The sequence below is a fragment of the Bos taurus genome, chromosome 2 (genome assembly GCF_002263795.3).
Source record: "Bos taurus isolate L1 Dominette 01449 registration number 42190680 breed Hereford chromosome 2, ARS-UCD2.0, whole genome shotgun sequence".
Classification (NCBI taxonomy): domain Eukaryota; kingdom Metazoa; phylum Chordata; class Mammalia; order Artiodactyla; family Bovidae; genus Bos; species Bos taurus.
The window spans coordinates 27,697,937-27,722,307 of NC_037329.1; the positions used below are offsets into that span (position 1 = coordinate 27,697,937).

Below are 24,371 nucleotides of genomic sequence, written 5' to 3' on the forward strand. Positions count from 1 at the left end.
AATTTGAGGCAGAGGAGCGTGTGAGCAGGAGAGAGAAGTAACCAGAGGACATGGAATTACTAAGTGAAAGGGAGCCAGCAATTAAAGAAGTGACACACCCTGGTTTTAAAATGACAACGAGCTGTCCTCTACCCAATCGTCTACAGCCTGACTCTCTGCCAACGTGTGGCAGGCTGGGAGGCTCGGGCCACAGCACAGGGACTGACTGTGGCAAGACTCCTGCTTGCTTAGAGACCCAAGACAAGAGGCTGCCTCTAAGGGAGGCAAGGTCAGAGCACTGGAGTTTCCTAACACTTCCCTCATCTGACTCTAAGATATAGTTCACTGCAGTGTTTATTTCAGGAGCCCGGCACTTTCAAGTAAACCCCAGGTACCTACCAATACCAAAAGAAAGTTTTATACTTTGTAAAACTCAATAAAACCATGAACAAAAAATGCACACACAGAAAACCACTAGATTGCCCGAGCACTCCTTAGAAATAACTGCTGGTTGACAACCACCACCTGTATATCTATTTTTGCTCTCTTCCCCAGTTCCTTTGCAAATTCTGCAAGCAGCCACTTAAGTGTGGGTGCTTCACAGGCACTAGGGTGAAAGTGGGAGGAAAGTAAAACTGGGTGCATGGTTTCAGTAACACGGAACAAATGAGCTCAGGAGCAATTAGCACACTAAGAAGGGGTCCCGGCTGTCTGCAGAGTGAGCTCTGCTCTCAGGAGCTCCAACCCATGTTTAATGAGGGCCCCTTCAATCACATCTTCTTTTTTTTAAGCCATGAAATGTGGTACCTTGACAGTGGGGCAGGCAACACATCTCAAATCACCCAGATGCTTCTTCCCACAACCAGCCTCATTCACCCGCAGGGAGAGGCAGAGTAGCCATTTTTGTTGTATCAATAGAAACACCCCTGGCCGGTGACCAGACCAACTTAGGTGTAACAGAGCAAACAGTCAGGTGGTGTGACCAACCTGATTTTCAGGTCCAGTTTTTCCTGGGCTGAGGCGTTTCCTGGAATAGCTCCAGAAAAAGTGGGCTTGGGGGCATCATCCTACAATGGCCTTGTGAGCATCCCATAGCAGCCACACTGTCCCAGGACCTAGACCTGGGTGGGTGGTGCAGGGCAAGTTACTTCATTTATTCCTATAGGCTTTGGTGTCCTGATGCAGAAAATGGGAGGTGGCGATTGCTGGCTTTCCCAGCATTTCTCAAATTGTGGTTTTCAGAACATCTGTGCCCTAAAACAGCATCTGGAAGTGGTATTCTAAGAAGCAGGGGGAGGGGTGGTAGGAAGAGTGTGCTCAGGTGAGGGGGGTAATTTTTCACTCCATCAATTCTATGTTTAGGATTGGCTTTATGTGGTGCCAAGAAAAAGCAGACCAACTTTTAGTCAATTTTATTGTTTTCTTTTAAACCTGTTGGTAGGTAATACAGCCCCTTACTGCTGCCACCCAGGGTGGACCTCTCCCACCCCAAACACCCCTCCCCCGACTTTGGTGCCACACTGGTGTGTAACACATGATTGACTCAACTACTTTTTAATGAATGAGTTTTCCATTTTTTTTCCTAGTCAATGACACTGTTAAACAATTACTGAATTAAAATTGAGGCAGTTTTTGATAATTTGTCATTCTAGAGCACTGTAGTTTCCTCTTTGCCTTACTTCCTCATTCAAAAGACAGGGGAGGAGAGGGTGAGATGTATGGAGACAGTAACATGGAAACTTACATTACCATATGTAAAATAGATAGCCAACGGGAATTTGTTGTATGGCTCAGGAAACTCAAACAGGGGCTCTGTATCAACCTAGAGGGGTGGGATGGGAAGGGAGATGGGGAGGGAGGTTCAAAAGGGAGGGGATACATGTATACCTATGGCTGACTCATGTTGAGGTTTGACAGAAAACAACAAAATTCTGTAAAACAATTATCCTTTGATTAAAAAATTAATTACTTAAAAAAAAAAGACGGCCCACCACCAATGTTACATTGCTCATCTTAAGATGCCCTCTATCAGTGCCTTAAAGAATTTAACAGGCTTGTTAAACTATTTACAGGGTAAATCGTGCATTTAAGAATGAAAGGTTTATGCTCTGCAGAGCTGGGGAAGTGCCTGTAGTAGAAACGAGGCTCAAATCCCTCCTGAACTAATTTGGTAGGCCTAGGTTTGCCACCTTCATACCAAAGGAAGTTCAAATTTAGGGGTGTAGATTTGTTTCTCTTAAGGAAAAAATACGTATATTTAGTATGTTAGCTAACTTTGAACGTGTGCATCTTCACAAGCATGATCCCAAAGACCCGAGAATGAATTTCTGCCTTCTTAAAGATAAAATTAGGATAATCCACGAGAGTTACAATTCTGAAAGAAATCAATAAAGGTCATTCCCCAGGCTTTCCTTTCTCTAGAAGGCTCTTATTAGGAAAAAAAGAAAAAGTATTTCTGAGCTGTATGAATAGTAACATATCTCAGCAAAGTGCATGACAAACAAGTGTGAGGTGCATAAGACCCAGCTCTTCACTAAGAGGCTGGGATTATCTTCAAGCCAACTACACCTGGAAGAATCAGAATGCTCCTTGGAGGCGAAAAAGAGAGAGAGAAACAGGAGGACTAGGAAAAGTAAGTCAAAGGACTACACCAGCAACCCCAGCCTGTGAAAGCAAGAATGCAGTCTGACATCCTCATTCATGACATAAAGATAATGCCAGTAAAGAGTTTCAGACACCTCACAGTAAAGTCTCATTTCTGGAAACCAGGGTTCCAGCAAATAGAAAGCAACTGTGTGTTTGTGTGTGTGAGAGTGTACATGTGTGTGTACGTGTGTGCATGCACCTTCAATAAACCCAAAGAACAAATACTTCCCACCTCCATGAACTAGGTACTGCCCTAAACACAACGCATGCATGCTTTATCTTATTTAATCTTCACAACCCTAAGAGTTTCAAATGGAAACTGAGTATAAAGAGATTAAGCTATTTGCTCCTAGATCTGTGGCAGCAACATAGGTGGCATGGCCAGAATTCAGCCTAGGTCTTAAATCAATATAAATGGTGAATTTGATGTTTGCCATTGCCGTTGGTTGAATACCTAGCCAGTTTCCCCTGGAGACCACATGCAATAAAAAAATGACCATGGGGCCAGATGGGGCAGTTGGAGATAGACTGGGATATTTGCATAAGGCATCCGTCCACTGAAAGGCAGTGTCCAGAGAAAACTCCATCCAGTGGAAGTCCAGCTTCCTGGGCTTTCTCTCAAGGCAGAGCCCTCTGAGAACACTTTAAGCTGTAAGTCGTACGCAGCTGCGCATCACCCACCTCAAATCCCACCGTTAGAAATAGTCTTCTGCCACCCAGTACAAGCAAGTCCCTGACCTACAATCCACTATTAACCTTAGAAAATAAAAGGTTAAGATGCATTCTCCTCCCTAAATAGGCATTGTGTTGAAGAGACTGAAGCTTCGATGCCTGTTTAAAACGCTAAATATTTACTCTTCAACAGAACCAGTAAATCCTTCAGTTCCAGGATCACATACATAAACAGGTTCCACTGCCTCTGTAAGCCACACCATCTCCCCACAGGTACATCCAACACATGAAATCACATTACAGAACATTATTTCTTCTCATAGTAAATACTGTAGTGTACTATGTTATCAATTATTTTTTACACAATGTATATATTTAAGAACCAGCTGAGTCCTCCTTAACTACATTTTCACAGACAGTCTTCCAATATCACAAAGTAGGCACATTCCCCAATTTACAAGCGAGAAGACCAAATTTCAGGGCATTCTGTCCACTACTGAATAACTGAGAAGAGGCAGTGTTTGAATTTAAACCCAAGTTCCACATTCTTTCTGATATCCTATCCATTTTCCTGTTAATCCTCGTGAGGAATATACATTTCTAATTAAGTCCTATAAGTGTATACAACAGTAACAGAATTTAAATGCAGTATCACTCTGGAGTATACCCATGCACTCAAAGATATCCATACTCCCACTGATGGACAAAGCCCTTATATTCTCTTAATCTCCAGCATGCCTAAGTGACTGGTTCTCAATTTTCCTTCAGTTAAGCTATTGTGTCCAAAACTGCCACTCTGGTTAAAGCACCAAGTCACTTTATTTTGCTTTGAAATGGTGATCTATTAAGACAAAAATCTACAGAGCCACTCAGACTAGCTGGCAGCTTCTACTCTGACACTTGCCAAACCGTGTCCCTAGACAAGATTCTAGATGGTTCTGTTTCTCTCCCCTATTCTTAACTCTATGTTGCTCCTCTGCTGTCTAAACTAAACCGGCCTGCCTTTTAAAAGGATTTGTAGCAATGAGGGGAACTTGCCCAGTGGCTCACTTGGTAAAGAACCCACCTGCCAACACAAAAGATGTGGGTTCAATCCCTGGGTCGCAAAGATCCCCGGAGAAAGAAATGGCAAGCCCCTCCAGTACTCTTGCCTGGGAAATCCCATGGACAGAGGAGCCTGGTAGGCTACAGTCCATGCGGTCACAAAACAGTCAGACTTAGCGACTAAACAACAGCAGCAATGAACAGCAGAAGGAAGGAAAGCGGAGAGGGGGAGAGAGAGACAGAGAAAAGTAGAAAGAGAGGGAAAGGATAGAAGGAAGGAAGCTCGGAATGGAGAGAGGAAGGAAGAAAGGCGAAAAAATGGAACGGAAGGGAAGGAAAGGAAAGAGAAAAAATAAAAGGCAAAAATAAATGAAGAAAGGAAAGAATAGGGGAAAAAAAGGAAGAGAGGAAGGAAAGAATCACAATCACAGCTTCAGGACAGCAACAACAGCTTTGAAACCAGAAAACCTCAACCATAAGATGTGACATTTATACAGACATCGGCAAGTCACAAATGTGATTCCTAGTTCGCTATGGACTGCATCTTCCCTGCAATGGAAAACCATTTGGGTATCTCCAACCCCACACCTGCCAAAAACAACCCGCACAATCCAATTTTGAGGTAACAAAAGCAAAAGCAGGAATAGGAAGCAGGAGTGGTCTACAAGAAGTTCATTTTGAAGGCTAGCAGTGAGGAAGAGAAAGTTCTCTTGAAAAACAACAAAACCTGCCCCAAATACTCTCATAAATGAATGATGGAAAGCAGTATTTTGTACAATGATCGAACATTAATATAAACTTTGAAAACTACTTTTCAGTAATATGTACCTGCCACTGCTCGCAATCAACTGTTTGCAACAATCCTTGCTTGCAACCTGCCCTGTAGTAGATAGCATTTAAGCAAAACCATGTTCAAATTTACAAGTGTCTAAAAACATTTGCTTACAAAAAGGGTGTGAAGTTAAATCGGAAACTAGGGAGAAAGGTCAGATCTGCTCTTCTCCCACTGCAAAAGCTTCCTACCAGAGGAAGTATCTCTGGCCTCGGCCACCTGCCTTACTAGCAATTCATCCTATCACACTGGTTTGCTTTCAACGGAGCATGAAGTGAGAGAGCGTAAAGTAGAAGGCCTCTACTTTAGTCCTAGGGATCCTCTGAAAATGTACAGTGTGCTTTTCCCAAAGACATTTTGCTCTCCTTTTCTGGACATGCCAACAAATGGACTGAAGCAAGGTGTTTGGCTGGAGGGCCTTCCAAAAAGGTCCAGGATACTTGAGTGCTCTCTGGCCGTCAACCTTCCTTCCATCACCCCTTATGGAAGTGATGTTTATTCCTAAATAGAAAACTGTCGAGTCTAGAAAATGAAACCAGGTATTTCTAGTAAATGACTTTTCCTTTTAGTCAGTGAACTATCTTTATATTAGCATTTTGCCACCATCATCACCATCATCTATCTATAGAAATCTTACTTCAAAACTGAAACTCTGTACCCATGAAACAATAACTCCCCTCCAGCCCCTGGCAATCACCATTCTGCCTTCTGTGATTATGCATCTGACTCTTCAGGTACCTCATATAAGTGCAATCTTATAGTGTCTGTCTTTCTGTGACTAACCTATTTCACTTAGTATAATGTCTTCCAGTTCATCCATGTCGTAATGTGTTAAAATAGACCACATTTTGTTTATCCATTCACCTGTCAGACACCTGAGTTGCTCCTAGCTTTTAGCTATTGTGAATAATATTGCTATGCTCACAGGTTTGCAAACATTTGAGACTCACATTTCAATTCTTTCAGGCATATACCAGAAGTGGAACTGCTGGATCGCATACTAATTCTATTTTTAATTTTCTGAGGAACCTCCATATTGCTTTCCACAGTGGCTGTACCATTTCACACTCTCACCAAGAAGACACAGGGTTCAATTACTCCACATGATGACCAACACGTTTTTTCTTTCCTGTTTTGTTTTTTAATAGTAGCCATCCTAATGGGTGTAGGATGATATCTCATTGTGGTATTGATTTGCATTTTCCTGATGACTCAGCTAATAATTTGCTTTTATCCAAAATTCAGAGAAAAAATATAAAGGTGTTTAGGCTCAATCTCTGAGTTTTCCTTTATAAAAACCCATTCATTCTTAACCCCTGAAACTTCTTCCAACCCCTTTCTCTCTGTCTCATCCTCTATACTAAACTCAGGATATTATCTACTTCATTCTTTTGCATGCATTCCTTCCAATATCTAGAATTTGAGAAACTTCCTTCCTTATGATGATGACTTAGGTTGTAGGAGAGAGTCAGTAAGCAGAAAGAAATGAGTATAAACACATGACTGGAGAAACAGATCAATACAAGACCATTCTGATTTTTAAAAAATCCGAAGGCCACCATTTCCCAAAACGTTAGGATGTTTATCCCAATAGAAAAACACACATGAATTCACAGAAAGTGAAATACAAGTGAGCCTTCCTCAGTGATCAATGCAAAGAAATACAGGAAAACAATAGAATGGGAAAGACTAGAGATCTCTTCAAGAAAATTAGAGATACCAAGAGACATTTCATGCAAAGATGGACTCAATAAAGGACAGAAATGGTATGAACCTAACAGAAGAAGAAGATATTAAGAAGAGGGGGCAAGAATACACAGAAGAACTATACAAAAAAGACCTCTCACTCACCTAGAGCCAGACATCCTGGAATGTGAAGTCAAGTGGACCTTAGAAAGCATCACTATGGACAAACAAAGCTAGTGGAGGTGATGGAATTCCAGTTGAGCTATTTCAAATCCTATAAGATGATGCTGTGAAAGTGCTGCATTCAATATGCCAGCAAATTTGGAAAACTCAGCAGTGGCCACAGGACTGGAAAAGGTCAGTTTCCAACTTAAACCCAAAGAAAGGCAATGCCAAACAATGTTCACACTACTGCACAATTGCACTCATCTCACACACTAGCAAAGTAATGCTCAAAACTCTCCAAGCCAGGCTTCAACAGTATGTGAACTGAGAACTTCCAGATGTTCAAGCTGGATTTAGAAAAGGCAGAGGAGCCAGAAATCAAATTGCCAACATCCGTTGGATCACTGAAAAAGCAAGAGAGTTCCAGAAAAACATCTACTTCTGCTTTATTGACTATGCCAAAGCCTTTGATTGTATGGATCACAACAAACTGTGGAAAATTATGAAAGAGATGGGAGTATCAGACCATCGACCACCTTATCTGCCTCCTAAGAAATCCGTATGCAGGTCAAGAAGCAACAGTTAGAACTGGACGTGAAACAACAGACTGGTTCCAAATCAGGAAAGGAGTATGTCAAGGCTGTATTTTGTCACCCTGTTTATTTAACTTATATGCAGAGCACACATGCGAAATGTTGGGCTGGATGAAGCACAAGCTGGAATCAAGATTGCCGGGAGAAATATGAATAACTTCAGATATGCAGATGACACCACCCTTATGGCAGAAAGCGAAGAACTAAAGAGCCTTTTGATGAAAGTGAAAAAGGAGAGTGAAAATGTTGGCTTGAAACAACATTCAGAAAACTAAGATCATTGCATCCCATCACTTCATGGCAAATAGACGGGGAAACAATGGAAAAAGTGGCTGACTTTATTTTTGGGGCTCCAAAATCACTGCAGATGATGACTGGGAGGAAAGTTATGACCAACCTAGACAGCATATTAAAAAGCAAAGACATTACTTTGCCAAGAAAGGTCCGTCTAGTCAAAGCTATGGTTTTTCCAGTAGTCATGTATGGATGTGAGAGTTGGACTGTAAAGAAAGCTGAGTGTTGAAGAATTGATGTGTGGTATTGGAGAAGACTCTTGAGAGTCTCTTGGACTGCAAGGAGATCCAAACAGTCCACCCTAAAGGAGATCAATCCTGGGTGTTCATTGGAAGGATTGATGCTGAAGCTGCAACTCCAATATTTTGGCCACCTCGTGTGAAGAACTGACTCATTGGAAAAGACACTGATGCTGGGAAAGATTGAAGGTGGGAGAAGAAGGGGACAACAGAGGATGAGATGGTTGGATGGCATCACCAACTCCTTGGACATGAGTTTGAATAAGCCCCTGGAGTTGGTGATGGACAGGGAAGCCTGGCGTGCTACAGTCCATGGGGTTGCAAAGAATAGGACACAACTGAACGATTGAACTGAACTGAACAAATATTTGGGGAAAGTTCATCATGAGTAACATAAAACACACTCATATACAAGAATAACATCTCTTCAATTTTCAAAGAAAAAAATTTTCTTCAAATAATAATAATATGCATGCTGATAAGAAAATACAAATGAATATAATCTTTCCTGACACCAATTTGGTGATTTGTATCTATCAAGAACACTAAAACATTTATCTTTAGTCTTAGAAGTACCACTTCTAGGAAACATTCTTTAGGAAGTTATCAGTAATTGAAAGATTTATACACATCAACTGGAAACAGCCTAAATATCCAACAATAATATAGAAAGTGAAAGTGAAGTCACTCAGTCGTGTCCGACTCTTTGGGACGCCATGGACTGCAGCCTACTAGGCTCCTCCATCCATGGGATTCTCCAGGCAAGAATACTGGAGTGGGTTGCCATAATATAGGGACTGGTTAAATGAATTATAGTATATTCACAGCATAGAATAATGTAGTCATTGAAAATACTTTTGAATAAGTTTAATGACATGGCAAATATTGAGACTATATCATTAAATGGCAAAAGAAATTTCTCTCTCCTCGTTCTAGAGACTGGAAGTCTAAGATCAGAGTGCCAGCAGACCTGGTGTCTGGTGAAGTCATCCTTCCTGCTTCACAGACAGCCATCTTTTCACTGTGTCCTCATGAAGGGGGCTTCCCTGGTGGCTCAGATAGTAAAGAGTCCACCTGCAATGCGGGAGACCCGGGTTCAATCCCTGGGCTGGGAAGATCCCCTGGAGAAGGAAATGGCAACCCACTCCAGTACTCTTGCCTGGAAAATTCCACAGACTGAGGAGTCTGGTGGGCTACAGTCCATGGAGTCACAAGGAGTTGGACGTGACTGAGTGAATTCACTTTCACTTTCATGATGGAAGGGGTGGGGGAGCTCTCTGGAGCCTGTTTTTTTATGAAGGCACTAATCCCATACACACATGAAGATTCCACCCTCATGACCTAGTCACCTCCCAAAGTTGCCACCTCCTACCATCATCACCTTGACACTTGCAACTTATGACTAAAGATGGCCACCTATGGATTTTGAGGGTACGTAGAACTTCATTCCATTGCACACTCCACGCTTCTAAAATAAATCTGAAGATATCAGTGTTTTCATTATTAAGGTACATTATGGGAATATCCTTCAGTTATGAAACTCACCTGGCATCCCACTTTTTCCTTACATTCACTCATACCTACCCTTTCCCCTCTAACCATCAAGAATACAGCCCCATTCATTTTTCTCTCTCTCCTCTCCTCTCTTCTCCTCTGTGATCTCACCCAAGGCTATTGACAAGACCAAGATATTAAGCAAACCCATAAGAAAAACTAACCCACTGGTCAGACATTCCCTCTGATACAGCTGAGACCTGTTGTTCTTTGAGGGTTTGGGGGCAATAGGTCATTATTTGACACCTCTGATGTCAGCCTCTGAAGAATGACAGTTCTCATGTAGCTTAGCACTTGGAAAACCAACCTGACATGAGTGAGTTGCTCATTTCTTACCCAGCCATCACAAGAGGTATCAGGCCTACTCTTTGTTGTTCAGCTGCTAAGTCGTGTCTGACTCTGCAACCCCATGGACTACAGCACACCAGGCTTCCCTGTCCTTCACTATCTCCCAGAGTTTGCTCAAACTCACGTCCACTGAGTCAGTGATACGATCCAGCCATCTCATCCTTTGGCTCTGGGATCTAGCTAAAAAAGTTCTAAGGAAAGAGAGCAATTGCTTTCTCTGGAGAATATTCTTTGTTGGTTATTCTGAAATAGTATAGCTTTTTGGAGCACAAGTGATAACAGCCCAAATGATTCCTTTAACTCAACCCATAATTTAAAAATATAAGAAACAAAACCATTAGCTAGGATATTTGTATGTATGAAAAAAACTCTTTATTCTTAGATGACTTATTACTACCTGCAAAAAAATAATGTTTAGCCTGCCTTAAAGTTTCAAGATATAACAATTAGTAAACTTCAAATATTATAGCATTCCTATAGGATGAATCAGATAACTGAGAAAGTGCAAGCAACCTTGGATTACAAAGGCCATCAACTTCACTGCACAAAAGAAAAAATAAGGGACACAGAAATTAGGTGGCCACCCCAGTGTGAGGTAAGTTTGACTAGAATGCAAATATTCTGATTCTCAATAAGTACTTTCTGTGTCTCTCTAAACCCACAAGGAAGAAAATGCATTAGCATTACCTTTTATAACACAAAAATGTCTTTATTTCTGAACAGAAATTCAGCAAAATTTTAATCCTACATTTATGAATACCATAGCAGCACATATTTTTTAAAAGAGTTTAGAAGAAGCATTTATTATAATTCCAGAGAATGGCTTATTGAGCCTAAACAAGTATTAAATCAAGAAAATTCATCAAATAAATGATGCTATGTTATTAAATAATATTTTGTTCCTTGTCAACAAGCCAACAACATGACCATATACACTACAATTTTCATTCTACAAGAAACTTCTAGGTTTTCTCAGTAAACAACAGATATTTTACTCAGTTAAGCAGGTAATATCTAAGGCCATGCTAGAAACCACCAAGCTTTGGGCCATTCACAGACTCAGGCAGAAGTCACTGAATTTAGACTGCTCCATTTTTGACCAACCATGCCAGGTATTCACACTGTTATCCATATGGTGCTATAACATGGCATTGTTCTGGCCACTCGTGCCTTCACTGCCAACAACCCACCAGTGGGGGTGAAATTAAAAAGATAGGACTGCTCAGTTGGGCAAAGGCCAATTCAATTCATTCTTTAGTGTTTCTCTTTATAGAGAGAAATGAGTAAGACTGAGGAGAATGAATCCAAATTCACAATTTTAGTCTCAACAAGAGTACTGAAGGCTCCCATTTAATAGAAATTAAGGTCTTGGATAATCAGTTATTTCATAGGTATGTTCTCAGCTTTGAAATAAATGATAACGGCCTAAAAGGAACAGAATCCTAGGGGAATTATTTCCTATTACAAATCATTTTATAAAAAGATTTCCAACCAGCTTCTTTAAATCGTGTTATATATTACAGAAAACTGCAAAAGAAAAAGAAACCTGCCCAGTGTGTTGTAAGGGTACCAAAAGTGAGCTGTGTCAATGCCAACAGTATTGGCTAGTTCAGTTATACTGATTCAGGTCTTTGATGGGTGCTGAAAAGCAGGCCACAGGTTGGATGCCAAAATGTGTCCCTTAGGTTTGAGAAGACGAGAAACATGCAGTACTTGAAATTCTGGATAGAATTATACCCTTGGATTATCAGAAAAGTGAGAGTGTCCCAAATGGTTAAAGACAGAGTTGTCACTACTATAGGAAAAAGCAAAGTAGACACCATTCCAAAAGTCAGTAGCATCTTGTGGTATATGGGCCATCCTGGATTACTATATTGAGTATTAATCACAAACTTTCACTTTTCCTATAGGCTACTAAATCACTTTTATTTGGATCTAGGGCCTGCAAGAAACTCACCAAGTCTCTACATATCAATATGAGGACATCTGCTGTGACTAACAGTTGAAGGCAGCTGACCCCCTTGTGTAAACTGTAAGTCATAGGATTGTGCAAAGGAAGAAAAAGATGTTCAGGAAGAGGAAAAATGAAATTCCAGTTTCAACTATGAAAGTAACTTTTATTTAAAAAAAAAAAAAAAGGCAGAAAAAGGCGAAGTACAAAGCTATCTCCATTCTCTATCAAATGTATTTCTTCCAACCAAAGGAACAGCCTGGAATCAGCTTTCTGCACACAGGTCAATAGCTGACATGCTTGTTTTTCAAAACATAACGCTATACATCTCTTTAAATGCATTAGCCAGCTAAAAGTGAGTGTGGCCAGGATTTATCAGCCAGGATTGATCAGACATCATTCAGCAACTGTATGGAGTCCCTACTATGTGAGGTCACAGAGCAACTGGCTGCTCCCCACAGGCTCTTTTTGGAGAGACTGCAAGTTCAGATATGAGTTCCCATTTTCTATCAGTAAACATCTGCTCTACAAGCAACTCTAACCCTGCAAACACACCCACTTTCTCACTGTAAGTCTCAGCGCAGGATGGGATCAAAGAGGGCATCTGTGCTAGAGTCCCATCATTTGAAACAGCTCTTTAAGTCTGTTCCTTTGTGCATGTTAATCTCTGCAGGTGAAATAGCTGATTTAGTTCTCAAGCAACAATAATGCCCATTGAAAAATACACCTTCCTTAAACAAAAGATACTTATTGTTCCCATGAAGTACTGTCTGTTGCCATTTCCAGCAACAAATGACACAAAAGACAAATTCTGCCATTTGTGCCACTCAAGAGTGGCTTAGGACAAAGAGAAATACCAAAAACAAAACAAACAAACAAAAAAAACAGAGCAAAAGCTTAAGAAACAAGACCAAGATGAGTTGGGGACAGGAGAGGAGAAAGGAAGTCTAAGGGAGAAGTGGAGTCTATACTCAGTGATCTGAGTTCAGCATGTACTGATGAATGGAGGGCGGGGGAAGGGAGAGAAAGGGTAGGTAAGGTTTTCGGTTGAGAAAACGAAGCGTGTTCTGCTGTCCCGGTTTTGTTTCAATAGCACCCCGGAGAATGCATGGCAGGCAAAATCTAATCTGATACCTAAGATTAATTCAATAAGTAACACAAGTTTGTTTATGACACAAAGGTTACCCAACCAAAATCCGGTTATTATACAAACAATAATATGGCAATTCTTTAAATTGCCAACCAAATCCGGTTATTATACCAACAATAATATGGCAATTCTTTAAAACTATTTGTGTTCTGGTATCAAAGTTTATGGTTACTCATAGGAAACATCTATCAATTTAATAATACCCTTTTGCAGGCTGTGCACCCGTCCCGTCCTCTTTTAAAGAAATGGCTAATGGCCCGGAGTCCTGGAAACCTACAAACTATTGTCACCTATTTCCCAGCACTGTGGTCTGATACTCAGTGTCACTGATGGAAACCAAACAGCTACCAGAAGCCAGAGTCCCTGGAGAAATTTCCGAAGCCCAGTCCGGGCAATCCGTGGGCCAGGGTGAAAGGATTTGGAAGTGTGCACGGTTCCTCCGTCCTCCCGGCCGCGCGTCCGTAACGTTTCTGGCTGTCAGGTGAGTGGCAACAAGGCTCGGCGTGGAAGCCTCTCCCGGCAGCGCGCCGTGATCACCCGGCAAAGAGGGACAATCCCGGCGGAGTGCAGCGTGTCCCGCGGCCAGCCGTTGCTCACCTTTGTTCGCCCGCCCTCTCCGCGAGGAGGAGAGCGCGGGTCCGGGGTGCGGGGGGCTACCCCAATGCTCCCCAGGCCCTCTCCGGCGCCCCGGAGGAAATTCGGAGGCCAGCCAGACCCTCTCCGGCTCCCAGAACCTCAACAGTGCTAAGGGGTCAGCAACCCCTTCCAGAACACAAAGGTTGGGAGGCGTGAGCGCTAGCGCTGGGGGCGCGGGTGCGTGCGCCACAGAGCACGCGAGTGTGCGTGTGCGCGCAAGGATGTGCGGGTGTGTGTGTGTTTGTGTGTGTGTGTGTGTGTGTGTGCGCGCGCGCGCGAGGGTGTGCGTTGGGGGGAGGAGCGCTCCAGCTCTCCTTACCTCTCGAAGATGAGCCGTACCATTAACATGCAGAAGGCCAAGGGGAAGGCGAGATAGAGGTCCTCAGCCTGCGGGAAGGTGGCTTCCTCCGTGTTCTTCAGGTCCGCCCAGGTGACATTGTGCGGGAGCCAAAACCTCTCGTTCCAAAACCAGGCTAAGATTCCTGCCATCTTGCTTTGTCCACTCTCGTCCTGGGCTCCCGCGGCCCGCCGAGCTCTCCACCGCGCAGGGCGCCAGGGGATGCGCGCGCTGCTGGTCCGAGCCTGTGCCGCCGCCGCCGCTGCTGCCGCGTCCTCCGCGGCCGCTGCTCTCGAAGGCTCGCGGCGAGCCCCGGTTCTCTCCTCCCTCTGGCCGCGTTGGGGAAAGGAGCCGCCTCGCCTGTCACATGGCAGCCCGGGCCGCTGGCCCTGATTGGCTAGTCCTCGCGTCAAGCAGCGAGGCACACGCGGCCGGCTAGCCCACGCCCGGAGGGCAGGGCGCAGCCGCTGCGCCCTGGGCGCAGGGGCACCGCTCCTGGGAGAGCCGACTGGCCCTGCGGTCACCGAGCTCTGGAGCGGCGCTTAGGGTAGCGACCTGGGTCCGGTTTCCCGAATCCGCTCCGGTCCCCCAGGCTTGCTCGCACATGCTCACAGCACCGGCTCCGGCCCGACTGGAGTTTCAGGGATCTCAGTCGGCTTCCAGTGCGCCTACAGGCGATGGGTGGGGGGCAGGTAGTGGTCGGGGTAGATATTCGGAACCACCCTTGCGCCAAGAGAGAACAGCAAAAGGAGAAGTAGGGGGCACAGAGCGCAAAGGAGGAAGAAGTAGAGAGGAAAGTCACCCACTCCAGCGCTTTGAGTAAGGGTGGGGGGTGCGGGGGGGGGGGGGGTGGATTCAGGAACTAGGGCAGGATGGTTTGCAAAGAGTCGTCTGCCTCTACCTCACGCCCGTCTTTCCCCATACCAGACCTTCAGCTTGGTTTTACTCCCGCTCGTCACCACAACCAGCTCCCCCAGGGAACAAGGCCCTCTGTTTCAATTTATGACGTTGTAGGAGAAATTAGGCACTTAATTGCTGTTTGATGATGATGAGATGATGTTGATGATAACAACAGCAGCATTCTGCAAAACCAGCCCACAAAGTGAATCTCTCAGAAAATGGCGCCAGACCGCATTTTTACTTGGTACATCAGTAGAGAATCTCCACTCTGCTACTCCTTGATTCTGCCTTTTGAATCGGAAACCTTTAAGGTGTTAGGACCCGTGAGACCTGACCCCAAGCACCTTAACTTCCACGATACATTTCCTCATTGCTACGGGAGCCATGTGTGGATCATCAGTTCAAGTGGTACATATTCCCTGGAATATTTTTGTGGAATTTTCTCACAAATATTCATTTCCTACTCGGTTCTGCTAGTAAGTTCTACTGGTTCTTTCCAAGAGGCAAATAAACAGACTTTCTTAATACACATTTCTTTACCCTCCCTCCCCCTCCAGCTGTCACCCTTTTACTCCTTCCTTTTAAAGCACTTCTCTAAAGGCCTGTGGGAGAAGGCGATGGCACCCCACTCCAGTACTCTTGCCTGGAAAATCCCATGGGCGAAGGAGCCTGGTAGGCTGCAGTCCATGGAGTCGCTAGGAGTCCGGCACGACTGAGCGACTTCACTTTCACTTTTCACTTCATGCATTGGAGAAGGAAATGGCAACCCACTCCAGTGTTCTTGCCTGGAGAATCCTAGGGAAGGAGGAGCCTGGTGGGCTGCCGTCTATGGGGTCACACAGAGTTGGACACAACTGAAGCAACTTAGCAGCAGCAGCAGCAAAGGCCTGTATCTGTTGCTTCCACTCTCTCCCCTCCATTCTCTTTTGGACTTCCACTGGAGCAGTTGCACCTCTCTGCTGCACTGAACTGCTCAAGGTCACCAGTGGTCTCCATGCTGCTAAACCCAAAGGTCATTTCTCAACACCTGTATGGGTAACCTTTGGCCAAGTTCATTAGTTGCTGCCTTTGGAAACACTTTCTTGTCTTGGTTTCCAGAAACCACATTCTTTCTGATTTTCCTCCTACCGCCTGGCCACTTTTGCTGAATCTCCTTTCTGGTTTACTCCTCTCCTTTCAACTCCTTAAAGTTGGTGTGGCCTAGGAGGCAGTCTTTTTCCCTCTTCACTTTTCTGTGTTCATTCACTTGGTGATCTTATCCAGTCCCCTAGATTTCAGTGCCATCTGTGTGGCTTTCAGTGATATAGTGATGGCTGCAAAATATATATTTTTAGCATGAACTTTTCCTTGAACTTCAGACTCCTAAAGCTACTGTCAAGTCAACTGCTCCACTTGGATGTCTAAGAGCCATTTCCTGTCCAGACTACTAACCTTCCCCCTAAGTTTTTTCCCTCCTGTTTCCTTGGCTCAGGCCAAAACCCTGGAGTCATCTTTTATCCTTTTCTCTCTCTTGTCTCCTTTATAACTAGTTACATATCCTGTCAGGTCTTCTTTTTCTCCAGTTGATTTATTTATTTGGCTGTGTAGGGCCTTAGTCGCAGCACGCAGGATCTACGATCTTCACTACAGTGTGTAGCATCTTTAGCTGTGGCATGAGAACTCATAGTTGTGGCATGTAGGATCTGGTTCCCTGACCAGGGGTTGAAATCCAGGGCCCCCTGCATTGGGAGCATGGATTCTTAGCAGCTGGACCACCAGGGAAGTCCCAGGTCCATCTTTAACCTGTCTAAAGAATCACACTCTCTCTCACCACCTCTTCTCGGTTCAAAGAACCAACTACTGTCTTGATTCAGGCAACCAACATTTCTTTTCTGAGTTACCGTAGTAGCCTCTTAAGCCCCAGTTTCAACACTTATACTTCTACAGTCTATTCTCAGCCCATGTGATCCAGTTGAACCGGTAGTATAATCGAATCTGAGCTTAAAGCCACACTGCTTCCCCATTTCTCCCCAATTAGAAGCCAAAGTCATTTCAGTGACCAAAGATATGCAACTGCATGTTACCTCTCTGACTTTGCTTGCCCTCCCTCATCCCCCTGTCGCTTACTTGGTGTGCTTTGTTCACACTGGCCTCCCTGCCCTGCCTGCAGAACATTTAGCATGACTTAGTTTCCATGGAGCTTTTCCTGCCAACTATCCATGCCCACTCTTCCTGTGATAGCACTCATGTAGTGAAGAGTTCCCTGGGCACCTTAGTTTACATCTGTAATTCTCACTCCCCACCCCTTCTCTTCTTGACAACTTTCTTAGTTTGTTCTCCTCTGAAGAATTTATCACCATCTAACACAATATTTGTTTTACTGTTTTTCACTGGTCTCCCGACACAGACACTAAATTGTAAACTTTTGAAAGAAAGATTTCTGTTTATTGCTGTTTTATCCTTAGCGCTTAAAATAATGCCCAGCACACAGCAGGTACTCAATAAACTACTGAATTAATGAATCAACACTAACCTCACAAAAATCTTCTCTAAGAGAGGGGAAAAGGTGAATAAAAAATAGTGTTAAATTTTACATACTCATGTGAAGACTAGTGTGGGCATTAAAAGGGTGTGATCAATTCTAAGATTGGGTAGGGGTGGTATTCTTGAAGTGAGTATTCATCAGGGAGTAGGTAGGTCCCCATTTGAGACCATGCAGTGAGCTGCTCATTGTTACTGGTGACCTTTCAGAAAGATGCCGTTGAACTAAATGCATTCTTGTAGGCCACAGAGACGAGGTCTATTAAGGTCTCTTGCCACCTTTGTTGGATAAAGTCATGTCACGGTGGATCCTGACCTTTTAGGCCCAAGAAGACTCCCTCTATGGCTGCCGCTGGCCCCTTGTCACTCTCACGTGTGCCTTGACAGGACCTTGCCTTCTCTGCTGCCCCAAAAGACCCACTGTGTCCCCACACATATATAGCTGGAAACATTGGTGACTTAACACCCTGGGGCCTGAAATTTGACCCTGGGCAAAGGAAGCCAGTGGATAAATTTTCATTCTTTTCCCTCCCCTGCTCCTGGAACATACACAGTAACTTCAAACAAGCCCTCTGAAAAATGCCCTGTGATACAGAGCATTCAGCTTATTTCAAAATTGTGGCTAGCTCAGGAATTGCATTTTCCTGTAATCAGGAAATTACATTTCCTCTCTTTCTCCCTCTTACTCCCCTTTTCTTTCATTCCTGTGATAGGTGAAAGTGAACAGTTGTGTCTGACTCTCTGCAACCTCATGGACTGTAGCCTTCCAGGCTCCTCTGGCCTTGGGATTTTCCAGGCAAGAACACTGGAGTGGATTGCCATTTCCTTCCCCACGGGATCTTCCTGACCCAAGGATCAAACTTGCAGTCTTCCACAGAGTCTGCAGGCAGACTCTTTACCATCTGAGCCACTGGAGAATCCCAAGTCTTTCATCCCTGCTTCCCTGAAATTACACCTCCTTGGAAATGCTGTTTTTTCTAGAGAAGCCAAACTAAGATCGTGTTGCTCTCCTATTCATCAACTCTGAGAAGGTGGTGAGATTTCAGGAACACTTTGAAAGATAGCTTTTGTTGGACACTGGAAAGAGAACTCACTACTGATCTGTGTATCTTGCACAAGTTGCTTAGTTTCTAAGAGCGTGTTAACACCCTCCTGCATAAGCTGTTACCAAGAGTACCTGTCTTGCCTATGTCACCAGACGATCCTGAGGTTCACATGAAATAATACATAGGAAAAGACTCCTAAACTCCTAATACATTCTGTACACATGCAGAGTTTAACAAACCTCTGCTCCTTTACCTGTCCAGCATATTCCCTACAGGCCATGGCTCCTTCCTATCACCCTTCATCCAAATGATTAGTACATTAGTACATCCAGAAATAGTACAGTAGAGCAAAATATCATTCCATGTCTTACCACATTTTATTGGTCCAGGAATGGACCCTTGTACCAAGATAGCAATTAAAATCCTTCTTCAGGTGTTGGGGCATGGGTCAAGCCATTCTTTCTCTGTACACTTGGACTCTAGAGTTTCAAACTCAGAAGCTGTTGACCCCATGCTTCATCATAAGGATAGAAAATGGAGAAGCTCAGTTCAGGCCCTGGGAAAGGTTGGTCCCAGGAAAGACACAGCCCAGCATACCTCCCAAGTAGGTCACTTTTTATTTACCTGTGCAGAAAAAAATCCTAATTTGTTGTCCCAGGAAACCAAAGTACAATTTATTTATTGTACAAGTTTGTAACTCAGTAAGAAAACCAAGTGGTGGCTTGTAAATAGAGAGAAAAAGTGAAAGAAGTTTCTGTTGGGAGTGGGGGGTGGTGATACTGTCTACACTGCATATAAGGAAAGCATGCTTTAGATCCTGAATATGAATATCAACAAAGTTAAGCATTATTTCTAATTTCAAGGCGTATGTGCAGGTATTAATCCTCTGCATACATTTGAGTCTAGTTTTTTTTGTAAACATGTGTTTATTTATTTGGCTGTACCAGGTCTTAGTTGTGTACGTGGGACCTTTGTTCTTGGTGCATGGACACCAGAGGGTGCAGGCTTCAGTGGCTGCTTGCATGCTGGCTTAGTTGCTCCACAGCACATGGGATCTTAGTTCCTTGATCAGGGATTGAACCCGCATTCCCAGCATTGCAAGGCAGATTCTTAATCACTGGACCTCCAGGAAGTCTCGAGTCTACTTTTTTTGATACAAGAATTTTAGTTGAATTTCCACTATGAGTTGCACGAAACAAATTTACTGTACTTGTTCTACAAAAAGAATACAAAATCTATTTGTATTTACGTAAAAAGTCAGACAGCAACATACACTAGCACCACTCAAGATGGCACTGGGCAGTAGGTGAGAAGTGCCCAAATATTGCAGATAATGAGGGTTTCCTGGCCAAAGGAGAAGGGAGACAGTCTGTGTTGAAGAAGTCATGGATAGCTTTGAGGAAGAGGCAGAAATGGAATTAGACTTTGAATAATAAGTGGCCTTTAAGACAATAAACAAAATGTGGTTAAGAAGCCAGATTACAAATGGCCTTTAATATGAGCAAAAAGATTGCTGTCCGTATTTTAATGAGAATAGGATTTTTATCTACAATGGAATATAAATAATTCTATAGTGTGATGCCTGATACATAGCACACACTCAATTGTCAAAGGTTTTAAGAACATATAAGTTATTTATAGCTTAAAACAGAGCACAACACTAAAAGAAAGCCTTCGATTCAAACACTCAGTTCATTGATTTTAAAGGAAGCTGGTTTTCACTGGGAATAATACAGAAATATTGCCAAATTTTACTTCTGCAGTCATTTCTCATGAATATAATCTTCTTGCTGTGGTTGGCAAAACTATCTTAAACCTACACTTGGTTTCCACTGTGGAGGGAGTAGTCTCTTGGATTTTCATTTATACGATATTTAGGGAGACTTTGGGCAAGAAGTAAGCAGGACTCATCCCCATAGTATGTAAATCACCATAGCAGTGCAAAAAATTCACATCTCCTGCCGTCTTAAGTGTTCAACTCACAGCATTGGAATTAGGCCAAGCTAAGGTGTTTAGCCTGGACAGGAATTGAATATACATGACTTGCCGCAAGTTCTCCTGCAGGACTACTTCCTTCCATGCTCACAGTCTTTCTTACAATTATGTCAAAGTGTTGGAGGGCTGAAGATCTTTCTCCTTCCTCCTCTACCTTGACAGTTTCTGTCTCTGGGAAACCTTTTCTGATACTGACAACCATCAATTACTCTTGTATGCCTAGCTCAACCAAATCACTGGCTGGATTGTCTGTCTTCCCTCTAATAATCAAAATCTATTTAAATGTTAATTTCCCCTCTTGCAATTTTCATTAACTTACTAATGTTATGTCAGCCTCCCACTAAAATTTTAAGCATGCACTATGTGTGGCAACAGTAAGAGAGAAAAGTTAGAAACAACCAAGTTATCTGACTGTGGGTTGTACAGTTAGGAGTTACATTCACATTCTGTGACTTCATAGATATGTTCAGCTAGGTAAAATCAACCATGATAGCATTTTCTATGAGTACAGATAGATGAGTACTGTTTAGGGGGCAGGACATCTGATGTATTTGCCACAAAGCTTGAGTGCTGCTTTCCACTATGCAAAGATTTTTATAACCAAAGAGAAGCAGAGAACTCAACCAATCATCTAGTTAATTTGTAGGAGGAATAAGTAACCTAAAATAGTGTTTGAAATTATTTACTTTATATAGAAACAGAATTTCAGGGTTGGAAGTGACTTTATATGTTAATTAATGAGTACAATATGCTCTCTGTGCCCATCCTAGCTATGATTAAAAATCTCTGTTGACATGGAGCTCACTACTTAATGTACTGACCCATTCTATTTGGCATATCTATGACTATTAGAAAATACCTTAAGGGAAAAATTACCTTGAGGATTCCAGTAGAATCTCCTTAGGTTTCACATTTGTAAAATTGGGGCTAGTATTTTAATGTTGGCTAAATGGATGTAGCCAATGATTAGACTCCTGTTTCACAGCATTACCATGGAAAAGATGGAGCACTGGATATTTGAATAATCTGTCTAAGAGAGACACGGTAATACCTCTGAGTGAAATTCCATGTCACCTTGGCATTCTTTGCCTCTACGAACAACAACAATAAAGAAGTTTAACTTGCCTATAGAACGATCAACCACTTGCCTAATGATCTACATAAAATGCAGGACTTCTTTCAATTTAGACATTAAAAGAATGACAAGATTACCCCTGAAAAAAATTGTAACAGGTATACATATACATGGGAATCCCATACACATGGGAATCATTTGTCAGCTGTGGCAGTACAGGAAAAAGTGAGAACGCTTGAAATGTAAATACTATGATCCTCATGCATTCTACAGAACATGAATGACCTTACAGCATATAGTTTCCTGAATGAAATGTGAAGACAAGAAGAGAATAGAAAGGCCATGTTAGATGTAGAAGCTGGGTAGTTAGCTATGTACACTGATAAGCTAGGCTATCTTCATAAAACAGAGTTTTTTGAGGTAATTCCCATTCATCCCTCAGCAGAGTTAGGAGTTACCATGAACCTATTCGTATAGTAATAGGCCTATTGAGTTGCTTTGAGAAGAACTACAACTCTATCAAGTCCAAGATGGATGGCAAGAATATGCCATGCTGTAAAAAGTAGGGATTGCAAACTCCAGTGTATTTAGAGGCCAGGCAGGTAAATAACAATAATAATAATAAATGGAATAGGCCTGATGAAAGAGAAAAAGGAATGGACTGGAAATTATACAACAATGCAAATTCTCCCTTTTCTTTGTGTCTTCTTTTCTGTTGTTTTGTTTTACATTTTTATGAAAAACAATGGATGAGCAGGCAAGCACATATGTTGGCTACATTTACAATCTTTGATTACTTCCTTGTTTTCATACATCAAGGACTGTAGTCATTTAGAAGGCCATATTTGGGGGTTTTTTTGTTTTTATAAAGTTTTAAAAATTTGTATTACTGATTTATGATTGACTGTGATGAGCCTTCATTGCTGTGAGGACTTTCTCTAGTTGCAGCAAGCAGGAGCTACTCCCTATTGTGGTGCGCTGGCTGCTCATTGCGGGGCTCCCCTTGTTGCAGAGCAGAGGCTCTAGAGCACAGGCTTAAATGGTTGTGGCACATGGGCCTAGTTGCCCCACAGCACGTGGGATCTTCCTGGACCGGGGATTGAACCCATGCTGCCAGCATTGGCAGGTCAATTCTTAACCACTGGATCACCAGGGAAGTCCTAGAAGGCCATATTTCTAAAGGAATACTTTTTTTTAAGAGAATTTATGCAGAAAAGAGCAACCAAGATGATAAGGGATATGGGAATCTTAAGGAGACATTTCGTATACATGTCAAGTGCGCTAACTTTGGAGTTTAAAAAAATAATGTAAGTTTAAAGTGCTAGCTTTGTCAATAATAGCCTATTTCTCCTTAAAAAATTAATTACTTTACCTTTTGAAACCTATTTCTTCACATGTATAAAAAGAATAACACTACTTACCACATGGGATTAAGGTAAGATCAAAATGTTACTGTAAAGTGTTTAACAGATGGATGTGATTATGATTATTACTGAATATTATGCTTTGTAGTAATGTGGGTAGTAATGGGCTTTCCAGGTGACACGGTGGTAAAGATTCCACCTGCCCATGCAGGAGACGTGGGCTCAATCCCTGTGGCGGGAAGATCCCTGGAGGAGGAAATGGCAACCCACTCCTGTATTTTTCCTGGAGAAATTCCATGGACAGAGGAGACTGTTGGGCTACAGTCCATGAGGTCACAAAGAGTCAGACACAATTGAGCAACAGCACACACACACACAATGAAAATTTCATTGTTTCAGGGAAAGAAGCTTCAGACTCTGCTGAAATAATTTACCTTCAAGGCAGTCTGAGCCTTTCACATCTTAGGATCAGCAGGTCTTTATTTCTGAGATTAGTAGAATTAGCTTTCACTCAGCAGAGAAAGTGAGGATGATGTCAGGAAGAGAGAAACAGGGGAGTGGAGGGAGATTTCAGAAGCTAATGCACGGGACATGTGATTCCTCCTGCTGTTTCTGCTAAACTGCCATAAACATATTAGACCCAAACTGCTGAAAACCAGTGATGTTTGGTAGAAACTCATAAAGAGACTGTTTGGATATAAGCGACTTGTACAAACAAGGAAACAGGAGGTTGTAAGCTGAAAAGAATTTGAGAAATTGCAGAGATGGATTTTAAAATCTCAAGAGGGCAAGAAACTGGAATTTGAGTCAAGTGTTAAGGGGCGGGTGTAGTTCAGGAAGCTGTATCCAGTCATCCTGCAAACCATAGCAGAAACTAAAGGAGAAAAGATTGTTGGGAGGCCTGCTGTGTGAGTTCCAAGATTAGAAGGGCTATTAGGTGGGGAAAATTTGACTTGATCTGTGTAGATCTAGAGGGCAGAACTTGGGATGACTGGCTTAACTGCCTGTAAAGCTAATTGTATCTCTGTAGAATAAATGGGCAAAGTTGGCCAAAAATGAATTAGCAGCCTCATCAAGCAGGGAACTTCCTATCATGGGAAGTTTCAGGTAGAAATTCACCTGTTAGAAATGTTGGGAAAGGTATTCCTGTCTGAAACTGACCTGGAAATTGTTGCCCTTGGGTAAAGAATCCATCTTCAATGCAGGAGCCTCAGGAAACACAAGTTGGATCCCTGGGTCAGGAAGATCCCCTGGAAATGGAAATTAGCAACCCACTCCAGTATTCTCTCGCCTGGAAAATCCCATGGAGGGAGGAGTCTGGTAGGCTGCAGTCCACAGGGTCGCT

At 42.9% G+C, this 24,371-nt stretch overlaps 1 protein-coding gene across 3 annotated transcripts in view; it reads right to left on the minus strand.

Moving 5' to 3' along the window:
- CERS6 (ceramide synthase 6) overlaps positions 1-14,420 on the minus strand; it is a 359,026-nt gene extending 344,606 nt beyond the window's left edge. For 2 of the 3 annotated variants that reach the window (XM_024978054.2, XM_024978051.2), the window contains exon 1: positions 14,109-14,420. In XM_024978054.2, the coding sequence (XP_024833822.1) occupies positions 14,109-14,278 (170 nt within the window). In that variant the 5' untranslated portion in view covers positions 14,279-14,420. The remainder of the gene's footprint in view (positions 1-14,108) is intronic. The other variant, NM_001193132.1, reaches the window with a different exon arrangement.
- Positions 14,421-24,371: the final 9,951 nt, after the last annotated feature.